Source organism: Hesperophylax consimilis, chromosome 28 (genome assembly GCF_061612785.1).
Source record: "Hesperophylax consimilis isolate HC1 chromosome 28, BYU_Hcon_1.0, whole genome shotgun sequence".
NCBI classification, from domain to species: domain Eukaryota; kingdom Metazoa; phylum Arthropoda; class Insecta; order Trichoptera; family Limnephilidae; genus Hesperophylax; species Hesperophylax consimilis.
Genome location: NC_142863.1, coordinates 17247068 through 17269815, shown reverse-complemented (window position 1 = coordinate 17269815; position 22748 = coordinate 17247068). Strand labels below are relative to the sequence as shown.

The window sequence follows — 22748 nt, the reverse complement described above, 5'->3', positions numbered from 1 at the left end:
AAGTATATATTTGACAGGAGATTGAAGATGCACATGATTTTGAAATTTTTCTTTTCAGGTCTAATCTGATGAACTGGCTCACCGACACCGAGAAATCTCTGGATGACCTGAACGCCGAGCAAACTGTCAACGATCCCGAGAAGATCAAACACAGGTAAAAAGAAGTCTGATGCTGCAATAATGAACTGAACGAAATATCTTTATCTAGAGACCATTACCGAATAACGATGCTGTGTCAGATAGAACCTATTGCTTATTTGAATGTGTTTTTTTTCAGACTGGACCGCCACCGCGAGTTCCAGAAGGCGCTTGGCTCCAAACAGCCTGTGTACGACGCAGCCATGAAGTGCGGCAAGCAACTCAAGGAGAAGGCGCCCAAAACAGATGAACCTGTGCTCCGACAGATGCTGGGAGAGCTCAAGTCCATGTGGACCACTGTCTGCTCCAAGGCTGTTGACAGGTAAATATCATGTTCTTATTATTCTTCATCTAGTCAAGTCTTTCCTATTTTGTCTGGGGACCAGTCGCTTTGACAAGAAACACATCCAGTTGTACTAATTAATAGCATTTACATTTGTGATTTGTACTTTTGTACTTTTTCAAACACAAACGAGTCTTCCCTTAAATGCGCATTACGCATACATGTACTTTTATGTGTAGAATACAATTAACATTTGAATATGACGTGTGCATCATTTAGTCTACTTAGTTCCTACTTTTGACACGTTATAGTGGTGGGGCGCGCGGTGCTTCGATTCGACTTTGCACATATTTTTGAAAGTGTAGATTTTAATACTTGCAATAATTTATTGATAATAATGTTTCGAAGCTGAGCACATCCCGGATAGTGGAGCTTCAGACTCAATCTCATTTTGTAACTCATGATACTTCTCTCAAAAATCTCATCTAGTCAGTTAGGACCTTGGAACACATTCTCTCGTTCATCCAGATTTGGTGACCGTGTTTAAGGGTGGAGCATTGATTGCACTGATAATATACTTTGTCTCGATACTTGGCTCGCTGACTGTAAAGAGGAAGCAATACACGGCAATAAAGAGATATCCATAATAATTGTACCATTTTAATTGCAGACAACGCAAATTGGAAGAGGCCCTTCTCTTCAGTGGGCAGTTCAAGGACGCCATGTCGGCGCTGCTCGACTGGCTGAGGAAACAGGAGGCCAATCTGAAAGAAGACACTCCAGTCCATGGAGATCTTGACACCGTTATGGGGTTGGTGGAGAAGCATAAGGTTAGTTTTTGCTTTGCCTCAATACATAATTAGAATGATAACATTATATTCTCTCCAAATTTGTCATGTTTTGGGATACTATCCGGAGAATCTCTTAATGAATCATTATTCCATTCCAACCTAGCTGTCGAGCGCTAGGACGATTTGTTGAAATGACCTATCCTCATGCACCAAATGTCCATTACGTAGAAATGCTGGTTTTTTGTGTCTTCCGCCACTATTAACAGGACATCGTTGTCAAGAGATACGTAAAAATTTTAGCATTGGAAGGCACCATGATAATAGAAGGAAAAGAGATGGATCAGGCCCATAACCTGTTAAATAAAACACGGTCTTTTTTCAAGTAGACCGGATGAACTAGCGTTTATTGAATAGGTTATCATACACACACAGATGGCGTTAGTAGTATTTTGATAACTAAAATAACATTAACCATTATTAATTTGAAATTGCACAAAACTGTCACCAACATCGTTCAACCATACTACTGCACTGCGAATTGCATATACACACAGCACAAATTCATTTGCTCTGCTGCTATGACAGTGCAGTTTAGTCATAGCCTGGCAACAGTCACATCTCCTTTTTTTATTATTTGTTTTTGGGGTGTTATGCCGTGTTGCGCTAACTCCTTCTTTAGCCAACGTTTCGGACAACGTTACAGTGTCCATCATCAGGGTAGATGTGATGATTATGGACACTGTAACGTTGTCCGAAACGTTAGCTAAATAAGGAGTTAGCGCAACACGGCATAACACCCCAAAAACAAATAGCAAAAATACTTTTGGCTGTGAAAATCTTAAATCATATTAGTCACATCTCCGTATGTTTCTCTTATACATATATGGAAAGCACCAATAGCTTTAAGAATTGTGCGGAGAATTAAGAAATACCCATTCATCTAAGTTGCCTCAATAAGAGATAAGAAGAATGTAGTTCTCGTTATATTTGAATGTGATAATTAATTTCAACAATTCCCTCTTTCCAGCAACTGGAGGAGTCTCTCAACTCCCGCTCCGCCCAAATGGAGTCGGTAATCCGCACCGGCCGAGAACTGGCCGCTACCGCACCGCCCGCAGATGCAGAGCACGTTTCCCAACAGTGCTCCACGCTGTCTGCCTTGTGGCAGAGCGTCAATAGGCTGAGCGATAGGAAGACCAGCCGACTGGAGGAGGCACTTAAAGAGGTGATTTTTTTTGTTATTTTTCTTGAACTTTCAATCAATCTGAAGGTTTGAAACCGTCAGAGTCAGATCTAATATCTTCGTGGATATTGTATGTAAGGAAAGGATTGAGAAAACATGAGTCAGAGAGCCATGTTGTAGAAGAAACAAGAAAGTGGATGTTTCACATGTCTCCCAGATGATTTAGTGCCAAAGGGAATAATGAAGTTATTTCTTTTCAGCACCTTTTATTGAAATACCGCTAGAACAAGAAAAATATTCCCACATCTCAACTTTTTTTCACTTCTTAACTAACGTAACTACTTTATTTTCTGTTCTTATAAAGATTTGAAAACTTGAAACCTCCTTAATTTGAGCATTTTTTTCTCAAAGCCTAGAGAAACTACTCATCAATCCAGATTTGTTTAAGTACTTCATGTCTTAATTATGATCGAACAGTTCAAAGCGTTGTTGCTTCTGCCTAGCTATATCATCCATCATTGCTCAAGCAACCTTTTCCACTTATTATGATCGTAGTAGAATTAATTCAAATATTTTATTACATTCAATCTTTTTCTGCAGGCTGAGAAACTTCACAAATCCGTCCACATGCTACTCGAGTGGCTGTCCGACGCTGAGACGAAGCTCCGCTTTGCCAACCAACCGCCGGAAGATGAACACGAGGCGGCAAACTTGGTGCGCGAACATGAGCGCTTCCTGCAGGAGCTGCGCGAAAAGGCGCGCGACAAGGACTCAACGCTGCAGCTTGCGCACGCAATCCTCGCAAAGGCCCACCCTGATGGAGCCAGTGTCATCAAGCACTGGATCACCATCATCACCAGCAGATGGGAAGAAGTAAGTTATAAAAACGTTCTACATTATTCTTTCTTTTATCTTTTATCTATTAGTGAATGACAACTGCCTAGAGCCAGTGGGAGGATGATGTTCCCAGGTGAATTCAAATTAAAATACCTATAATACAGACTCAGCATACCATTGTCTGTCCATCAATCTGTTAATAATGGATTGATAACTTTGAATGGGTGTTCTGCCTTTGTCCACCGAGTTTCTGGAAGGTGTATGTGTGCGCTAGAGATCAATGCTGCTGGTTCCACCGAGGCTCCTTAGAAATAACTACAAAATAGACTCATTATTCTTATGTTTCGTCTGTATATTAGAGAAAGATTAACAATGGTTTGTAAATCAGACAAACCACTTTTCACAGATTCAAGCACGTTAATAAGTATTTGGGGAATTCAGGCCAACCATTACAGTGTTGTAATCTTTATGTTTGTCTGCAGGTATCGCAATGGGCTCTCCAACGCCAGACCAAGCTGCTCACTCACCTGCAGTCTCTCAAGGACCTGGATCTCACTTTGGAAGAACTCCTACAGTGGCTCATGGGACTCGAAAACACATTGCTTGGTAAGTTCATCTCCCTTTTCTTTATTCCTTTGACCGTAGCTCGGTTTAATAACCCTCATTGGATTTATGTATTTGACGATGTATCCCGGCTTCACAGCATGGTATCCAACAACTCCTCAGATGTTTGAGACTCGTCAACTTTGGTTCTTCATCAACAGGATTAGGTGCTCTCAGTGCTGTCAATCTATCATCGTCCTCTCACTTCCTGTAGTTATTAATGTTTTCTACTCCCAACAGCTGCATATATTGTCTCATGAGGTAGCAGTGTCCTGTTATTAGCTCTAATATCCCCATCAGTGAGTTTATTGTTATGTTGAGTAGTTACTTTACTTGTGTCTAATTTTTACTCCATTGTTTCTGATGTAATCAATGTTCTTTTGGCAGCTTTGGAATCGGAACCATTACCAGACAACATCGAACTGCTGGAAGGTTTGATCACCGACCACAAGGACCTCATGGAAACCACTCAGAAGCGACAGACCGAGGTGGACCGCGTCTGCAAGGCCAACCAGGTCAAGGTGCTCCAGGGCAAAGACTCTCCCAGGAAGGTGTCTGCCAAGGGTGCCGCCAAGGGACCGCCTGGGTATGTAGACTGTTTGCTTGCGGATTGTTGCCGGATTGACCAAACTTTTTCATTATGATTGTTGATTGTGAAATATTTAAAACAGTTTCAATGCATTTTATTTTTCTATTTGATTGATTTATCTATGAGTGGCAATAAATCAATGTTTTGCAAACTCGTGGATCGTTTTAAATCAAAGTTTTGCAATCTTCTGATTGTGGATTGTATCAGGTCAAAGTTTTGCGGTCTTCTGATTTTTAATTTTATTTAACAAAAGTTTTATAATCTTCTGATTGTGGGTTGTATTAGATCAAAGTTTTGCAGTCTTCTGATTGTGGATTGTATTAGATTTTATTTACTAAGTGGTTTGCAATCTTCTGACTGGATTTTATTTAATGAAAGCTTTGCAATCTTCTGATTATGGATTATTATATTTGATCAAAGCTTTCTTATGTATTGAGGGTTGATTTCATTTCACAAAAGTCTTCAATTATGATTAAAAAAAACTATATGAAGGCATTTTTAAAATCTCCAAGGGACCGACAAAAAAAACTTATTAAGCATGAAAACTTTTTACGTGATATCTTTGTAAGCGGGTTTCACTGTACTTACATTATTTAGATTTGGTGGGTATTTTAAGTTTTATTTTATATAATTTTCTTCCTGGAAAAGATACTTCTTTTTCAAACTACTTGATTTTCATATTTTTATCATCAATTTGTACACTTTGACTTCAATAATGGAATCAATTTAATCAGATGAAAAATTTTGGTCACAAAAAAAAAAGCCTTTAGTTCAATTTTGTCTAAAAAATCTTAGTTAGACGTTTTTTATTTTTTTTCATTAACCGAATATATTATTAGAAAAATAATATAGAAAATGTGAACGTAAACTTTTTTATTAATCACAAATAATAGAGTTTTTTGCTTACCAAAAACATGTTAAAAGTTGTTTTCAATAGATAGCTTCCTAGTACTTTAAAAAAATTGTCTTGTCAAATGATTAACACTACCTTTTGTCACTTTACAATAATTCTGCTTTTTTGTCAAAAATTAAAATTATCGCTTTTCACTAACATAGCCACTAAGAAATATTATGTTTTTGCGTGTTACCTGTTTGTAATAACAAGATGTTTTTATTCCTTTTCTTTCACAAAACGCACGTTCTTGCACGCCATCTCAAAAACACAATCAACCGCACGAAAAAACCCATCGCCTGCCTGGAATAATGCTACACATCAAAAAATACAAAAATCTTCTGATTGGCGAAAACCAAAAAATTTCACATTTCTTTTGGTTTTTTTTTTATTCTAAATTTGAATTGGGCCAATCAGAAGGGGATCCCAGCACGATTTGCACAGAGAGCGTGAGGCATCTCCGGACATCTATGGCTCTTTGAACAGAAGACAAAGGTTTGTTTTGCACTTTTACAATTTTTTTCATCCTTGTTTTGTTTTAAAAAAATATACACGATTTGCATAAATCAATAATTATTGGCCGATTTATCTATGGATTAAGTTGGAAATAGTGCTACGTGTATGTGTACATACATCTGTAGGTGAATGAATAAAGAGCTGTAGTGCCCCGAGATTACCATTGGTCCAGCTCGTCAGTGCTACATCTTCTGTCGAATGACGGTACACTTGGCACTATATCCAGTCTTAGCATTCATCTAGTCATAAATCAACAATTTCCAAAAAAATACTTTTTTATTTTAGTATTTTAACCAATCATTTTTAGCTTCTTTATTTCGTATTATTTTAGTTTTTTTGTCCTTTTTTGAACATGCATAATTATTACCGTGATTTATTTTGTAGTATTGTGCCGTGTTGCTCTTTCTCCTTTTTTATACAAAATTTCGGACAGTGTTACAGTGTCCATCTGCCAGTGTAATCTCTGTCCTGAAAATGAGGACTAGAGCGGAGGAGCGCAACATGGCATAGCACTCCTAACATAAATCACAATGATACTTCATAAATCATTCATGCATAGTTATGTTTATGCAAGACAAACTCTGTCCATAACGTAAAAAACTGATCTTAGGTTATGAAGTTACAAGTATAAATTCCAAAACTTGTATGTATCATTTAAAATTTCTTATAATTTTCGCATTTGCCTTGTACATTGCATGGAATGAATAATATTTAATGAAACTGGTATTTAGCGTGACAAATAAAATAATTGCATATTTGCAAAATATCATCGCTTTGATGTTTGGCGTGTCAAATACCAGTTGCATTGTTTAGTGCTTAAAAATATAAAAATTATCAACATTCATACATCAAGCAATGTAGATAAATATGCAAAATTATGCTTTTACATTATTCTTATGTATATTTTATAAATTTGTACAAATAATTATATTTTTTGTAAATAATGACCTTTTGTTTATAATATAATTAAATTTACTGCATTAGATATGATAAACTCCATAGCATAGTGGTCTATGTATTTGGCTTTAAGTTAGTGGTTGCGGGTTCGATTCCCGTGGGGCCAAAATAATGTTATATTATTTTGTGTGTTTTTTTTTTTAAAACTTTTTTTTCAAAATGTAGTCTGGGTGTTGTCATGTTGACTTTCAGGTCTACTGGACCCACCAAAAATTGCTTTACAGCTACTTTTAAGGACATTTGGCTCTCATAAATGTTATTTTCTTCATGAAAACTGTCACTGTGTTAACAAATGATTATTTGTCATTAAAGTGAAATTATTTATACGAAAAATTAAACATCATGTGTAATGGACATTAAATAATACATATTTCTTTTAGACCATTTTGTTATCACTAGATATCGAATTATATGCACTAAAACTGGCCAAAATGCGACAACATATAGTTTAAGGCAATGCCATACGTAGAAATGCAAAATCATGTGTTTTTGGTTTGAAAATTTGGTCGCCTAGAAATCTTTCAGATGCTTTAATTAAATACTGTGAGTAGAATATATCTTGGCGTTTGAAATAATCGAGTATTTTTTATATAAGTCTTTTATAAGCCCAGAAAAAAATAATGTAAAGGCCTATGAAAACTGCTTTAAAGTTCAAAATCTCCTTCTTACAAACCCAATTTCGGTTATGATTTTATTGTATAATATGGCAAATTATTTATAAAATGATTGAAAAAAAAAATATATTTATGGCTGAACATCCACAAAATAAAATAAAAGGCACTTTTTGGCCATGTTTTTTTCTTGCATAAATCAAAACAGGCGGATGGTGTTAAGCGGGAATTTAAACCTTATCGCCATCTACGTAAGGGTTGTTATTGATAGCGGCTCAATTTAAAATATTACACAACGTAGTGCATCGCCTTAATAAATTTTAAGAATCAGATCTGAATAGCCAGGTACTTGCCACCCTTACTCTTCCCCATTTCCTTTTCCTTTCTCCTTTCAGCCTCAAAACATACCCCGCTGATTCCGAACAGTTGGAACTCGAAATATTTAAATACTTAAGGCGAAGCACCATGGTTCGATAGCTCTTGGAAATAACTGGATATATTTCCGGCCGCGAATTTCTTCCTTGAATACTGTGTAGCGAAAGGGGAACGAATGGGATCTATAAGAGGATGCCACCAGAATAATAAAAGTCCTACCACGGTTATGGTGTCTCCAATGTTCCTCTTGGCCAGCGCGTAAAAAAACTCACGGCGAAATTGCACTTAACACTTTTAATGCAACCTTACAGCGGCGGTGTAGAAATTGTACTGACGAACCTTTCTTCTTCTGGAGACAGGGTTATAAGGACGGGTAGGTGGGATATAATAGTTGAAAATATCTATCGGTATATATGCCCGAACACACCACGTTGTGTAACAATTGGAATCGGGCAACTAATAACACTTAAATTCCCGCTTAATGCTGGCAGCCTGTTTTATTTTATTTTGTGAATTTCAAACACAAATACTTAAAATTGCCACATTATACAATAAACCGAAAAGAGGTTCCTATGTAGGAGATGTTAAATTTTAGAGCAGTTTTTATAAGCCTGATACTTTTTGTAGGCTTATAAAAAGACTTATAAACCAAAAACACATGATTTTGCAGGTGACCGGGTATGTCATCAAAATGACAATTCAACACACCTCCAAAAAGTGATATAAAGTCATGAAAAGTGATGAAACAAAAATTAGGTTAAATAGATTACATAAGTAACTATTGAACCTAGTTTATGTTTTATCACTTTTACTCTAATATAATCTCTAATTTGACTATCCCTCCGGGCCTAGGAGTCGATAGGTCTTGTGTGAATTGGTATATATCGCACTTCTTGGTATTATCTGTTCTGTAGTTATGAAGCAGTGAAAGAAACAAATAAGTTGAGATGATAACGTTCCTTCTGTTCGTTCTGTTCTGTTTGTCACTTGGCAATGTGAGGAAATAATGCATATAATTCGATGTCTGTCTATCGTCATCACTTTGCTTGCCGTGTTGTCTGCTTGTGTTCACCCATGTCTGTGTTGTTTGCCCTCCTCTCTCGCACCTCGACTCCATTGCATCGTCCACCAACCTTCTACATCTGCGCAGTTTCAAGGGCTCAAGGGACATGAGCAATCCGCGCAGAGGAAGGTTAGCACCCCCATCTTTCATACACCCCATAGACAAATCAATAAGCATAGATAATTGTTATAGTAGACTTTTTTAAATTATTACATTGTATTTGTCGTTGTTGTTGATATCATAGAACGATTAGTGGATCTATTGTCATTCATTTGCTCATAAATAATGTTAAGGCATTTATGAATGTCATAGATTCTAATTATTGCATCCAGATAAGTTGTTAAGTAATCAGTGTATCAATTTTTTGTAGCTCATTTTTGCATCATAGATAAAATTTATAATTATAGAGCATCATTTTTATCGCATTTTTATGTTGCCTGCATTGCTTCTACTGAATCCATAATGTTTTCACAAACATCTCATGCATTCCAAATCCATACAAATTCACAAAAGCACGGTGCTGCCATCACAAAAAGAGTGTTGCCATTACAAAAATAATGTTGCCATTACCTGCATGATAAAAAATTTTCCCCGTTTGTTTTTTTTTAATAATTTTTTTTGGTTTTATGTTGTTATTATTATTTGTATGGTTTTACCCTCGTATAGCCGGGTGAGCCCCGGACGGGAGATCACCCCGGACCGCAACCTGCCCCACTACGGACCCCGATTCCCGCCCCAGGGAAGGTGAGTTTCACAGGGAGGGGTTACCACTGTGTTAAAATTATTTTAAATGGTGGGGTCCTACCCAAATCACAATATTTAAAGTAATCATTAATTGATACAATTCCCATTTTCCTAGTCTAGTATTTTTTTATCTTTGACGTCTCAGGTTCGAAACCCGAAGCGGGATTATAAAAAACAATTGTATTACTTGACATTTAGAGATTACTAGAGTGGGAGATACTCCCAATATCTTAAAATAGCTTTTAGCTACGTTTAATGACGTTTAGTATCTGAATAGCCCATTTCTTCTCAATCTCTTTTCTCACCCCTCCTTTATTCAGCCATCAACATTCTATGAAGCAGTGGCGGCTTGTGACTTTTGGAAGTAATATAGTGCTGATATTAAAATAAAATGTCATTTTTGATGTTGTTGAATCCGAAAGTGTTTTTTTTTTCTTCTAAAATTCGGTTTCTTGTATGAAGATTTTCAAGAAATCAGTGCAGTGCACTGCCAAACTGAAATTTCCTGAAAATCTTCATACAAAAAATCGAATTTTCTGAACAAAATAATGTTTCAGGCTACAACAACCTCAATAATAGCATTTTATTTAATATTAGCACTCTAGTACACCCAAAATTCACGAGCCGCGACTGCTCTGAAGGGCCATAGTTTTACTAGCTCTAGTAAGTCGGAATTGTTGTGTGGCATAATTTTTTTTTTTTAAATCCAGTCCTTTGCCCCCTATTTCTATCAAACTTTTCCAACTATTGTGATTTGGTTATGACATTGTCAAAATTTGTACAATTTCAATTGGTGATATTCTTTGTTTTGGGTGATTGGTTCTATTGCATTCTACATTGGATCTTTGCTAGTCGTAAAAATATAAATATGTTGTATTATACACAAAAATGTGTACATATATTATTTTATTGTTGCCTGAGCATTTTGATGGGGAATTCTTATAAAAATATTTTTATATATATATTCTTAGAGCACTGACTTTATATCCGTTTTTTTTAGCCTTTTGTTATTTTATTTTGTGTGTGTTTTTAGTGTTGTATTTTGATGTTATTGTTGTAAAATGCTTAGTAGTTTCACTTTGTAGTTTTTATACAATTAATTGCCTATTATTTTTGTTTTGTATGATGTATAAATTTAGAAAAAATGTTGCTAAATCAATTGATTTTAATAACTTTTGTAATATTTGGATGTTTTTTCCCCCATTTCTGGGAATTGTTTTTCTTGATTTTAGCAACGTTTCTTCTGACTATTGTATGACTAAAATCATGAATGTTGAAGGCTTCTCTGTAATACATATTATTAGTGTTGCTAACTAGAAATTCAAGTCATTTTATAGGTCAAGGAAATATAAATATATTTGTAGTTTTTTGTTCAGTCACTTATTGTGTGTTTCTTAACTTTCAATGTTTTGTTGAAGGTCGTATAAACACAGGTTTAATACTTTGCACCTAGATTTGATTGATTCACAAATTTCTACCTCCTAAATTGTTTATTTTTGTAGTGAGTAAATCCTTACCCTCAATAGTTTTTTCAAACAAGTCTTTTTAGATAAAATCTTAAAGATTTATTCAACCCAATCTACTGGATCCCTCTAACTTCTTCAACCCAGTTGAATCCACGTTTTAATAATGATAGACCATCTAACTAGCCAAAAAAAAGTCTTTAATAGTTCACATTATAATAAAGAAAAAATCTTCTGAGGCCAGACGAGATTTTTTTCACGGTAACGACTTGTCACTGTTTCAAAATCCATTGCAGTACACGTGACCTGACATTATGGTGACCTTTTGTGTATTTGTGTGGATTATGAAACAGTGACGAAACTGCTGCTGTGACAAAATTCACCCTTGTGCGCTATGTCTAACAGTCCCAATCTATTCAAATATGTAGTTCTTAAATGGAAATTTCGAACGATTTTATAAGTTCTTAATAGACATTCCTAACTATTGAAATAGTAGGTACCAAAGAACTTTAATGCCAAACTCAAATAATTTAATAAAACTAGACGTTGTTACATAAATAAATCAAATAAAATATCATCTGCATAATATCCTTTCTTCTAAAGTACTATTTGTTGATCCAATTCAGCAAGGGATACTAAATATAAAGGAACTAAATATATTCCTAATTATCAAAAAAGTTCCAATGAGCATTAAAACCGAACCCAAATGAAATCAAAAGAAATATTTCCTGTATTATGACCTTTCTTCTAACATACTGTCTGTTGGTCCGATGCAGCAAGGGATCCGAGCCAGAATTCCGATCTGGTCGCGTCAAGCTGCTGTGGGAGAAGTGGCGCGGCACCTGGCTCCTGGCCTGGGAGAGGCAGAGGAGGTTGCACGACCATCTCATGCACCTGAAGGAACTCGAGCAAGTCAGGAACTTCAGCTGGGACGACTGGAGAAAGCGGGTGAGTTGAGCTTTTGCGATAAAAATGGAGTACCACAAGGTACCAATTTGGGTCCTCTTTTAAAAATAAAATCTACAATGGAGTGCTGATACCATCCCCGATATATGTAAACTTGGCGTGGGAAAGGCAGCGGAAGGATGAAATTGAATTCTGTAAATAAGATCCCTGAGGCATATGCGTGTTAAAACTTCATATGACTGTGTTAAAAATGTCGAGATCTGGAAAGAATGCAAGACTGATGTAAGTGTAATGATTAAGAGAAATATAGATGGTTTGGGAATGTAAAGTGGATGAACGAAGACAGGAGTGTAAGAAGAATATATAATACAAATGTGAATGGTAGAAGCTGGGGACACCCGAGGAAGACATGGTACGATCAATTAAATAAAATGCTTGAATCTTGGTGTGTATGAGACGATGTATGAATGTGAACAAAGCAAGGAGTGTGTGCCTAAACCGAGTTGTTTGGCGGTCTGTCCTCTCTGCCTACAGTGAATGCATTTTTGCTGTGGTATCTTTTTTGGTGGATTAATTTATTGTTTCATTCTGCCACTTTGTAACTTATATTCAATCAATAGTAATTCATATTTTTTTAACATTTTTTCTAATATATTTTATATTATTTGTTGTTGCAGTTCCTCAAGTTCATGAACCACAAGAAGTCTCGCCTGACAGACCTCTTCAGAAAGATGGACAAGGACAACAACGGACTGATTCCTCGCGAGGACTTTATTGATGGCATTATGAATACCAGTAAGTTTCCATTGCCACATAATATTTTTTTTTTTTTTTAAAAGAAAGACAAACATTCCCGGGTTACGAATAACCCAACAATGTTTGAAAATCTCCTACTACCACCACAGAAAGCCGAAAATGTTGCTTGTGTTGTGATGGAGGACTTAGCCAGCCGAGGAATCGAACACGCGACGCTCGGGTGAGACCCAAGCGCTATGCCCACTCAACCACTGACCGGTCCTTGATTATTCCTTGTTAACTTTACTATTGTCAAGTGGGAACTATTGAAATGCTAATATTTTTGGTCATCGAATCGCTCTAGGTAATTGCAAATAAGTTACCAAATAATAATAACATTTCAACTCTTCACCCTTTTTCCATTAAATCTCTAATCAATCCCCTTGTCTTTCCTTAGAATTCGACACATTCCGTCTGGAGATGAACGCTGTGGCTGACCTGTTCGACCGCAACAACTCCGGCCTGATCGACTGGCAAGAGTTCATCGCAGCCCTTCGACCAGACTGGGTTGACCGCAGGCCCGAGACAGATGCAGACAAGATCCATGATGAAGTCAAGCGGCTTGTCATGTTATGTACGTGCCGGCAGAAGTTCAGGGTCTTCCAAGTCGGAGAAGGCAAATACAGAGTAAGTCATTTTTTATGTTGAATCGTTTACCTGAAAAACATCTCTTAACCCCGAACTTAATTCTGTGATATTCATTCTTAAACGCTTTACTTTTCGAGCCAGTAGAATTTAACTTAATACTTTTTATAGTATTGTTTTTATTGCTCTTATTTTCTTTGATTTTCGAGGATATTATTATCGGTTGATAATTATTATTTTTAGTTTGACCGAAATTTTGGGAGTGAATTGCTCCAACGCTCCTTAGAGCTAGCCGCCACTGGTCCCGTGACATTTTGTGTTAGTTTTGTGACATCTGTTACTGTTCAAGTAAGCTAGACGTTCAAAGGTCTACAAAACAGTATGGAGAACATGATAAGACTCACTAAATCTGGAAAAATAGAAATGTGATTTTCTTACCTCCATTCCCTAAATCTGGCAATGTGTTTACTAGCTAATCGTAGCCAACAACAGTTAGATTAAGATTATCACCAAAACACATTGAAAAACTGATATTGCTTAAGGCGATGCACCTCGGCATGTAACATTTAGAATTGAGCGAAATCACTCACTCTACAATCAATTACTCACTAGATGGCAATAAGGTTGAAATTCTTGCTTAACTATCCCTCAGCCAAGTGGGGGAGTAGGTAGTACCCAAAATTACTATCCTCCTTATATTAGCTTAAATACTTGACATATCATGTTAGTATTTTACGTATTCCTGCGCAAATACGTAAGTTACCATTAATAATTGGGATTTCTATAGTTAAAAAGCCAATAAGACAGAAAAATGCATGGGGTCGTCGGAAGACTCACTTGGTTATAGACGTTTTGTTTGGCATCTTGGCCTATCAGGAGTTAACACCAGCTGCCTTGTTTTATTTTGTGAAGTTCAGGCACAACTATTAACATATTTTCTAACCATATGCGAAAATGAGTTTATCAGTAGGAGATTTTGCACTTCATAGCATTTTTATTGGCCTGATATTTTTTTTTCTAGGTTTATAAAAAGACTTGAAGATAAATGCTCGATTATTCGAGGAATGGTAGATGAAGATTTCACTGTACTTATTACTGATAATAATACTAATTTGTGTTTGTTTTTATCCCAGTTTGGTGACTCCCAGAAGCTGCGCCTAGTACGCATCCTGCGCTCCACCGTGATGGTGCGCGTGGGCGGCGGCTGGGTGGCCCTCGATGAGTTCCTTGTGAAGAATGACCCTTGCAGAGGTATGTTAACCCGGCTCTTTTGCCACCCCATTCTACCGCCCAATTTGAGATTATGTTGTCCAATTTTCAAATGTAACAATTCTGCAGCGTTGAGACCAAGAAACATCAATTCATACTTATTCATTCGGTTAACATTCCTACCGCAAGGCTAAACACGGTCAATCAGTGTCATTTGAAACGAATGTCAATTCAAATGAAAAAAATTAAATCCTGGCCGCAAGACAAATTAGTTTCGCTAGATTTGTGCTTTTCTCTTAATGAAACGGTCAAAGTTTTTGAAGAACTAAAAAAAAATTACTGCAAAAATTCTCGTTAGTTTTTGTTAGAAGTCGATCCATGTGAGAATTATGGAAAAAGTATTTCGCAACCTCAAAAAGGTTGGGATCCTTTGCACCACGCTATGGAGGTTGTCTTATTTACAGAATTTAACATTCACAATGTTACAAAAAAAATTATACATAATCCGTCTTACTTATAAAGATTGCCTAATACATTGCTGAAGCACTGGTATAGATATTCAGTGAAGAGGGACGTAAAATTAATTGTTTGTAATGTTGTATTTATAAATAGTACGTGTTTTACAAATTTGATGCTCGGGTTAAAATATTTACTCATAATAATATTTGTGCAAGATTTTTTTAGACTGGCAACACTTTGTTCCAATCCTCAAAAACACGGTCATCTTTTGCATTAGTTGCTAGCTTCATGTTTCTTCAGATGACATTTGCAATGTTATTGACCCAGTTTGTTTGAATTTCTTTGAAATTTGGCCAATTTTATTATGCATTTAAAAATTTGTCAGCCACTAATACTGCAGTATTACGGCCTGTATACACAGTACGCATGCGCGTGATTATGTGTAACGTTTTCTTCTAACCTGTGCTTATCCCTCCGTATTATATATTATGATTATGACGGCATATTTCTTTAGAATGCACTCAACACCATTCAGAATTGTTATCTTTGAGAATTGTTGGATACAAATTTTAATATTTTTGTACAAAATGTTTGTGCTTAGATACATTTATTCTCTTTTACTTATTTTCCAATATGTAAGTAAAAAACATAAATTATAACTAGATATTTGCATTTTAGTTATTGAATTTAACTAATGTTTTAAGCACAGACATGTTGTTTCATGTCAATGCCTTGAACTTAAGATTTAAAAAAAGAAGTTTATAAATTTCTTCATAAAAGACTGGTGATATATGTTTGGAAAATATAAAGCTTTTTGTAGTTGTGCCTGTTTGGAACGTGACTTCAAATATTTTGAAAGCGTTGCAAATACTTGGAATATTAAAATTTCAAGTTACACAAACTCAATTTGTCAATCAATAGTTTTGTTGTTAGCAAACATATACATATTTACAACATTTTCGATGCGAAAGAAATTTAAAAGTCTTACCCTGTCAAAATTATTTTCATCCAAACATAAATTTTTGTGCAAATAACTTTGTTGAATTTTTTGTTTTGGAAATTTAAAGTTTCTTAATGCGAAATTTATGTTTGGATCAAATCAACAACTAATAAAATTGGTTATAAAAAATCGAGTTTTTCAACAAATTAAAGGTTTTAATTTATGCATTTTTAAGGCCATTAAAGAACAACCGGTTTTTAAGTATCATCGGATTCGTTCAAAAAAAATTTGAATGAGAAACCACATGCATCGATATAGAATGGAAGTTCAACCCTCAAACAAATACAAATTTCAACAAAATTGGTTCTTCAATTCTGATTAAGGTTGATTCCAAATGATAGATCTCAGTTATTTGTTTCAATAGTTACAGAACTATACAATATTATGTTATATTAGGTATTGCATCGTGAAAATTGGACCTTGGTTGATGCCAAATGATAGATCTCACAGTAATATGTTTCCTTAGTTACAGAACTATACAATATTATGTTATATTAGGTATGGCATAGGTGAAAATTGGACCTTGGTTGATGCCAAATGATAGATCTCACAGTAATCTGTTTCCTTAGTTACAGAACTATACAATATTGAAGGTAAATCATTATCTTGCAATTAAGATGAATGATGATTCTGTGACAGAAAAATGTTGAGGTAAAGAAAAAAAAACATACATAAATCTTATTTTGGTTAAGTTAAAAATACCAAATAAATATGTTTTTCATTCTTGTGAAATTCTCTATTAATGAGAAAAACAATTACATTGTATTTTTATCTTTAAAAATAGTTTTATGGTAAGTTTTTTATCTTCATCTAAAAAACAAGACATCTTTTTTTAAAAGGTTTTACGTACATTGTATGGTGACAAAGTACAGTATACCACCTACTTTAATGGTATTTTCCTTCTGCAAAGTGACTGACTTGACACTGTTTGCATACTTTACTTGACAACTATTCCATAGCAGGTTGCTTCAGGTGCTGCAGTAGCCAATGTTGTATATTGCATATCAATGGAATTTGCTCTTGATAGGTAGAAAATGAAACGGGTTATTTGATTATCACATTTATTGATTGCAAAAAGACACAAATCTAACAAGAGAGGACACTACCGTTACATATACAAATCCATGTAAAGAAGACATTGATTTCTTTAAATATAAAAATAACTGGATCACAGCTGAAAAAATGCAGAATACAAAAGATTCTATAATGCTCTCCAAAATACTAAGTACATCGATCATAATTCTAGTCTATTGTTAGTTTAGTCAAGGACTCCTAAATATTATGTATTCAAATTATAAAAATATAGCAGATCTTAGCGGGTTAATATGATCTAATTTCTACAGCTTTAGGCATTTCATTTACTTTCTTATACTAGTAGTTAAATATTTAGAAAAGGTGTGGACAAAGTCAATTCATTAAAAGTTATTTTTTTTTAAGTATTTCATTTGATTTCAATAACAATATAAAGCAATACAAGCTGCCTAGAGAAATATCGTGTTATTGTTTATCTTAATCTAGTTATATATATTTTTAAATGCATGTTATACTGGGACAAAACATCCAATATACAACTAGTGTATCTACGTGAAAAATATATAAGAATATGGCGTCAAATAGCAATGTATAAAAACATTACAATAAGAGATTAAAAAATAATACTGAATGTGTTAGCTTAAATTAAAGAGTGGCAAGTAGAATTTTGGTTAGTCATATTAATCGACAGTGGCTTTCCTTATGAAGGAAGTTAGAGATGATATCTCACTGGGACTAGTCTCGCTAGGAAGATGGTTGAACTCAATTTCCTCGCTCAGGGTCTGACTGTCCGGGTTTTCTGTCACCGGCCATTTCTTGTGGCTAGGAGCATACAGCACAATCAACGCAAAAATATAGATATTCCACATACCGTAGACCCCCGTTGAAAAGGCAGAAGAGTATTCAATCTCAATGTTTTCATCCCATTTCCATTGACCTTCCGCAACCTGTCCGAGAATAAACGCCGTCACAGTTAAAGCTGCACAAACCAACGTGGCCAACATCATGAATTTAAAGCGATAGATGATTCCTTCATAGTGCAAGCGACGTACCGAGCACATTGCCGGGAGGGATGCGCGCTTTTGCGATATGTTGCAGAAAACTTTCCAAATCATGGCACCCAAGAATAACAAGTAAACTCCCGCTGATATGCCTGCTAGGATGATGAATGTCAGAGCTAGATTAGTCCCGATGTCGGTCACCCAGATGGAATAGAAAGGGTTTCTTAGCTGAACCCCACGCTCGCACATCTCGAAGATGAAGAGGGACACGCAGCCAGTTGCCACGGCGCTCAGGTGTCGCCAGTATTGCTTGAGCGATCCAGAGTTCGCCGTGTCTTGAATCAGCATGTGTTCCCCGGCAAACACGAGCCAGAATGACAGCAACACCGCATGGAATATTCCTTGACGTATGTCGCTAACGAGCAGCATGAACGGCATGTCCAAAAGTAAAGTTAGATACTCTAATGGCAGGTTCAGCAAGCACAGGGCTCCTCCTAAGTATAACAGCATCTGTTCTAGCAGTACAGGCTTCCTAGATAGTAGGTGTACTCTGTGCCAAAACCATATCATCACCCCAATGATGCACGGGAAGAAAACTGTCTTTAGAGATAGCCAAACTTTAGTAAATCCACCATTCTGATTGATAGAAATCAGCCACATATCTTTGAGATGTCCCAAATGTGCATTAGTCTCACTGTCGATCGGCAAACGAACATTCAGCAGGTAAAAATCGTGATGTAAAGATCCTAGTTCGAATAAGGGAATGGCAGAGCAGTTGTATAGGTATGCATCAATCGGAGATTCAATAGTACAGTCGAGATTCCGTTTTTCCACGGATTTAGCGTACAATTTCCAATCGTTGTCGGCGTCTCCTTTGTTTCGGTAGGCGAGCCGCGCGTCGATCGTTAACTGTGTCCTTGCCGGTTGTATTTCCATTTGAGAATGGTATTTAATGTCTGCATGGAGAACTCCGATCAGGTTTTGCTGCCATCTGGAGTAATCCAGGACCGTGCTCTCCCGCGGAATCGGCAGTTGAAATGTAAACACAAGTTGGTTCGCGATGTCCGGCTGATGACTCACTAGATTCTCCAAGTGCTGTCCCTTGCAGGCCCCTTTGCCGCGGCTGTAGAACCATTTCTCCGTATTGTTCGGCTCGTTCGAGTAATCTTGGCACACGGTAGCGAGAATATTTTGCGCACTAGACGGGATGGGTGCGACTAAACCTCCGATCAAGAAACACGCGATTTGGCAAATTAAAAGAATCGCTACTAGCACGGAGAGCTTTCTTCCGCTGAGATTTTCTATAATCGTGCCTGTCATGGTGTTACCTTATCTATATCCGGTAAACATAGAAATATCGAGCCTCGCGGCACCTCCTTTGTGTGATTTGCGATGTTTTTTGCAATGTTTGACAAGACGCTTCGGTGTAGAGTAGAGTTGGGTGCTGTGAGTACTTTTCGTTACTGGGTACAGTGAGTACAGGTACAAAAAAATACCGGTTACAAAATACAAGTATTTTATACCTATCTGGGGACTGGGGACAGAAAGTAATAAATACTCAGTCCCAGGATAAAATACTTTGTGAGTATTTTGGTACCAGGTATTTTAAAGATTTGTCAGAAATACAAAGTATTGCATGAAAATACCCGGTACTTTTATTGGGTACGATAATGAAGAACCATTTATCGTACCCAGTAAAGATACCGAGATTTTCATGCGGTACTTTGTACTTGTGAAAAATCTCCAAAATACCTGGTTCCTAAGTATTTGTAAATATCACAGGTCTCGAAGTAAAAAATACCGGTTAAAAAATATTCTTAAGTATTTTATACTGGGACTGAGTATTTATTACTTTCTGTCCCCAGTCCCCAGATAGGTATAAAATACTTGTATTTTGTAACCGGTATTTTTTTGTACCTGTACTCACTGTACCCAGTAACGAAAAATACTCACAGGACCCACCTCTACTTTGGTGTTGCAACACAGTAAAAATAGATCCACCCAAGGCTATTGCGTCATTGCTTTACTGGCCATTCAAATGCAACTTTTCGGTACCTGCCTACATTCTCTCTAGTAAACGAGCAAATGTTTACGGAAATTTCTTGCCGGCAAGGTGTTGCCGCCGAGATTTCTGTATTTTCGGGCAGTAATGCGTATTTTCAGACAGTATTTCGCAAGATTGTCGTGTATTGCCTATTCTTGCCGGTAATTTCGCTCGGCTGCTGATAGTACGACAATATTTCTGTGCCTAATCTATTTCCTTCTCGCTCTGTTCGCCACTTACCCGCTACCAAAACTGTTATAATTTCGAACGCGACTAATAAATTAATAATTTAGGTTTTGCTTCAAGTTTATACAAGTTTGGTTTGAGTTATATCAAAAAAATTTTTTTTTGTGAATTTGTCACATTACGGCAGTCTTGACAGGACACTGCAATATTGACGGCCAATACCTTGCCCGGCAAGACAATTGTTCGGCAATGGGCAATAATATGCAATTAAACCTATCTTATATGTTTATAAAACTCGATTTTTTAGATTATGATATAATATATATATTTTTAAATGATTTCTGTATGTCAGATCTATGTATATTTTGGGATACATTCATCGAAATATTTTAACATTACATGTTCAGTTTACTACAAAATAAAACGTCACGGACACAAAAAATATTAAACAAAATTTGTTAATTGACCAAATAACACGTTTAACAATAATGATGTGCTAACAAATAATAGATGTTTTCATTGTTTTTAATTTTTACCCTAGTTGCGAATTTATTAACATCCATTTAGAACAATAATACAAAAATAACGACAAGTAATAAAATATCTCACCAACCATGTTAGTTGTTCCGAAATGGCACAAAAAACTGCCCCACTCTCTTACAAGAGGGTGACAGGATCTGCTTTTGTGGGCTTTAATTATGAAATTATGTTTATTACGAAATAACCAATGCATTCATTCAATAGATCCACTAATTAATATACCTGTACTAATACGATGCTTTTGTTCAAACCCCTTCGTTTCATTCCACGACTCCTTTTTTTATGTTTTAAATTTGTTTTGTTTTTATTTTAACAATGGCAACTTATGATGTATTACATCACTTAACAACGGTTGTTATTTTTACGGTTTTGTTTTGTTTTGAGTCTTTGATTTTAACCTGGTTTCGTTTAACTTCACACCCCTCCCCCCTTTTCCCTTTTTATTTTACTTTTGAGTAGTCTCACTTGTCCTTCCCCTACCTGACCCGAGCAAACCGGAACAACATGAGGCTTGTTGCCCGCTTGGTAAGAGCCTACTTAGGTCAACATCAACATTCACTTTTCGACATCAAACAAATAAAAAAATCAAACAAAATCTTTTTAAGACTGGTCACATTTAAAATATTAATTTTCAGGTATTATTTTTCAAATTGTTTTTATTTTAGTACCTACCTATTAAATAAATTTATTTATTTTTCACTTCAAATTTTTAATATTTCTTGTCTATGGTGTCGAAAGGTGAATTTGTAACCTTTTAAAAATATATCAATGTAGCACTTTTGAGAATTAATCGCTTTTTTGGTATGATTTATGAAATATATATTTTTTATTTAACAAGTATTACATGTTTTATTTATGGTTTGGTTTAAGTAACGTTCAAAATACAAATAATGTGTAACAAATTAACAAATTTATTACAATTAACACATTATTTTTATTTATATCATTAATATTGTGTTTTGTGGTTTTATTTTTAATTACATATTGTGATGCTTTTTCCTTTGTAGTCTGTAGATTAGAAACCTAACTGTACACGAGTATTTGTTCTACGCACATTTCGTTTTACAATTTTTTCGATTATTGTTTACACAAAACTATTTATAGCATTACAAATTTTTTTTAGTTTGCATTTTATTTTATTTTATTTAAAGTCATGATTTGGTTTTTGCCCTTATTTTCAATGTGAAGTTTTCAGTTGAAACAAATTAAACAAAATATACAGAAAATAGGGACACGCTTAATACGCATTTAAAGAAACACTTTGTTGAAGTTAGATATTAATGAGAAGTAAGTATTTCAGTTTCTGGAACACAGTAAAAAAAAAATCAATTTTATTATGTCAAACATGGCTGAAGAAAAGTTGTCGAAGTATCAGGTTTTTTACTGAAATAGTAAAACCATTATTTTCCATATCCGGAAACTGAAATACTTGCTTCTCATTATTATCTGACTAACGCAAAATGTCTTTAAAATAAAATGTGCATATGAAGCGTGTCCATATATTGTGTATATTTATGCAAATAAATTCGACTTCTAAAAAAATGAAAATTTTCACCTAATTTTTTTCATTTGAGCTTCGAGTTTCTATTTAAAAAAAAATATTTGGGGCAAAATCACATTCAACAAATCAAGATTTTTTTAATTTTCCATTTTGACATGGTTTATGTTTACATTTATTGTTTTCACACGCATTTTACCATTACCAGCGCAAATTGTAAGAAAATACTCTTCAATGAACAAATCACTGCATTTTTTTATCCACAATTTTATAGTGTTGCTATAGATTCTTGCCTAAATAAATATATTTGAAAATATCTACTGCTGACAACACCAGAAATTATATTTTTTTAGTGTTAACCACCTAAAATATGTATATAGGTGTTGCCGTAAAATCGATGTTATTTTTAACTATAAAAATGCTTCATTTGTGTATTCACATAGTCGCT

General features: G+C 35.4%; 2 protein-coding genes across 25 annotated transcripts in view; one reads left to right on the top strand and one right to left on the bottom strand.

Moving 5' to 3' along the window:
* The window catches only part of shot (dystonin-like protein short stop), a 644554-nt gene that overhangs the window by 604477 nt on the left and 17329 nt on the right, over positions 1–22748 (top strand). For 20 of the 24 annotated variants that reach the window (XM_089648723.1, XM_089648721.1, XM_089648709.1 and 17 more), the window contains 14 exons: positions 59–154; positions 278–460; positions 1092–1251; positions 2240–2437; positions 2996–3268; positions 3715–3838; positions 4223–4421; positions 5734–5811; positions 8926–8967; positions 9505–9582; positions 11822–11993; positions 12629–12746; positions 13144–13373; positions 14465–14582. In XM_089648723.1, coding sequence (XP_089504849.1) covers positions 59–154; positions 278–460; positions 1092–1251; positions 2240–2437; positions 2996–3268; positions 3715–3838; positions 4223–4421; positions 5734–5811; positions 8926–8967; positions 9505–9582; positions 11822–11993; positions 12629–12746; positions 13144–13373; positions 14465–14582 — 2069 coding nt within the window. The remainder of the gene's footprint in view (positions 1–58; positions 155–277; positions 461–1091; positions 1252–2239; positions 2438–2995; positions 3269–3714; positions 3839–4222; positions 4422–5733; positions 5812–8925; positions 8968–9504; positions 9583–11821; positions 11994–12628; positions 12747–13143; positions 13374–14464; positions 14583–22748) is intronic. The other 4 variants (XM_089648699.1, XM_089648702.1, XM_089648703.1 and 1 more) reach the window with 4 other exon arrangements.
* wls (Wnt ligand secretion mediator) lies at positions 14592–21687 on the bottom strand. The gene has a single exon (XM_089648725.1). The coding sequence runs from the start codon at positions 19350–19352 to the stop codon at positions 17712–17714; it is 1641 nt and encodes a 546-aa protein (XP_089504851.1). The 5' UTR covers positions 19353–21687; the 3' UTR covers positions 14592–17711.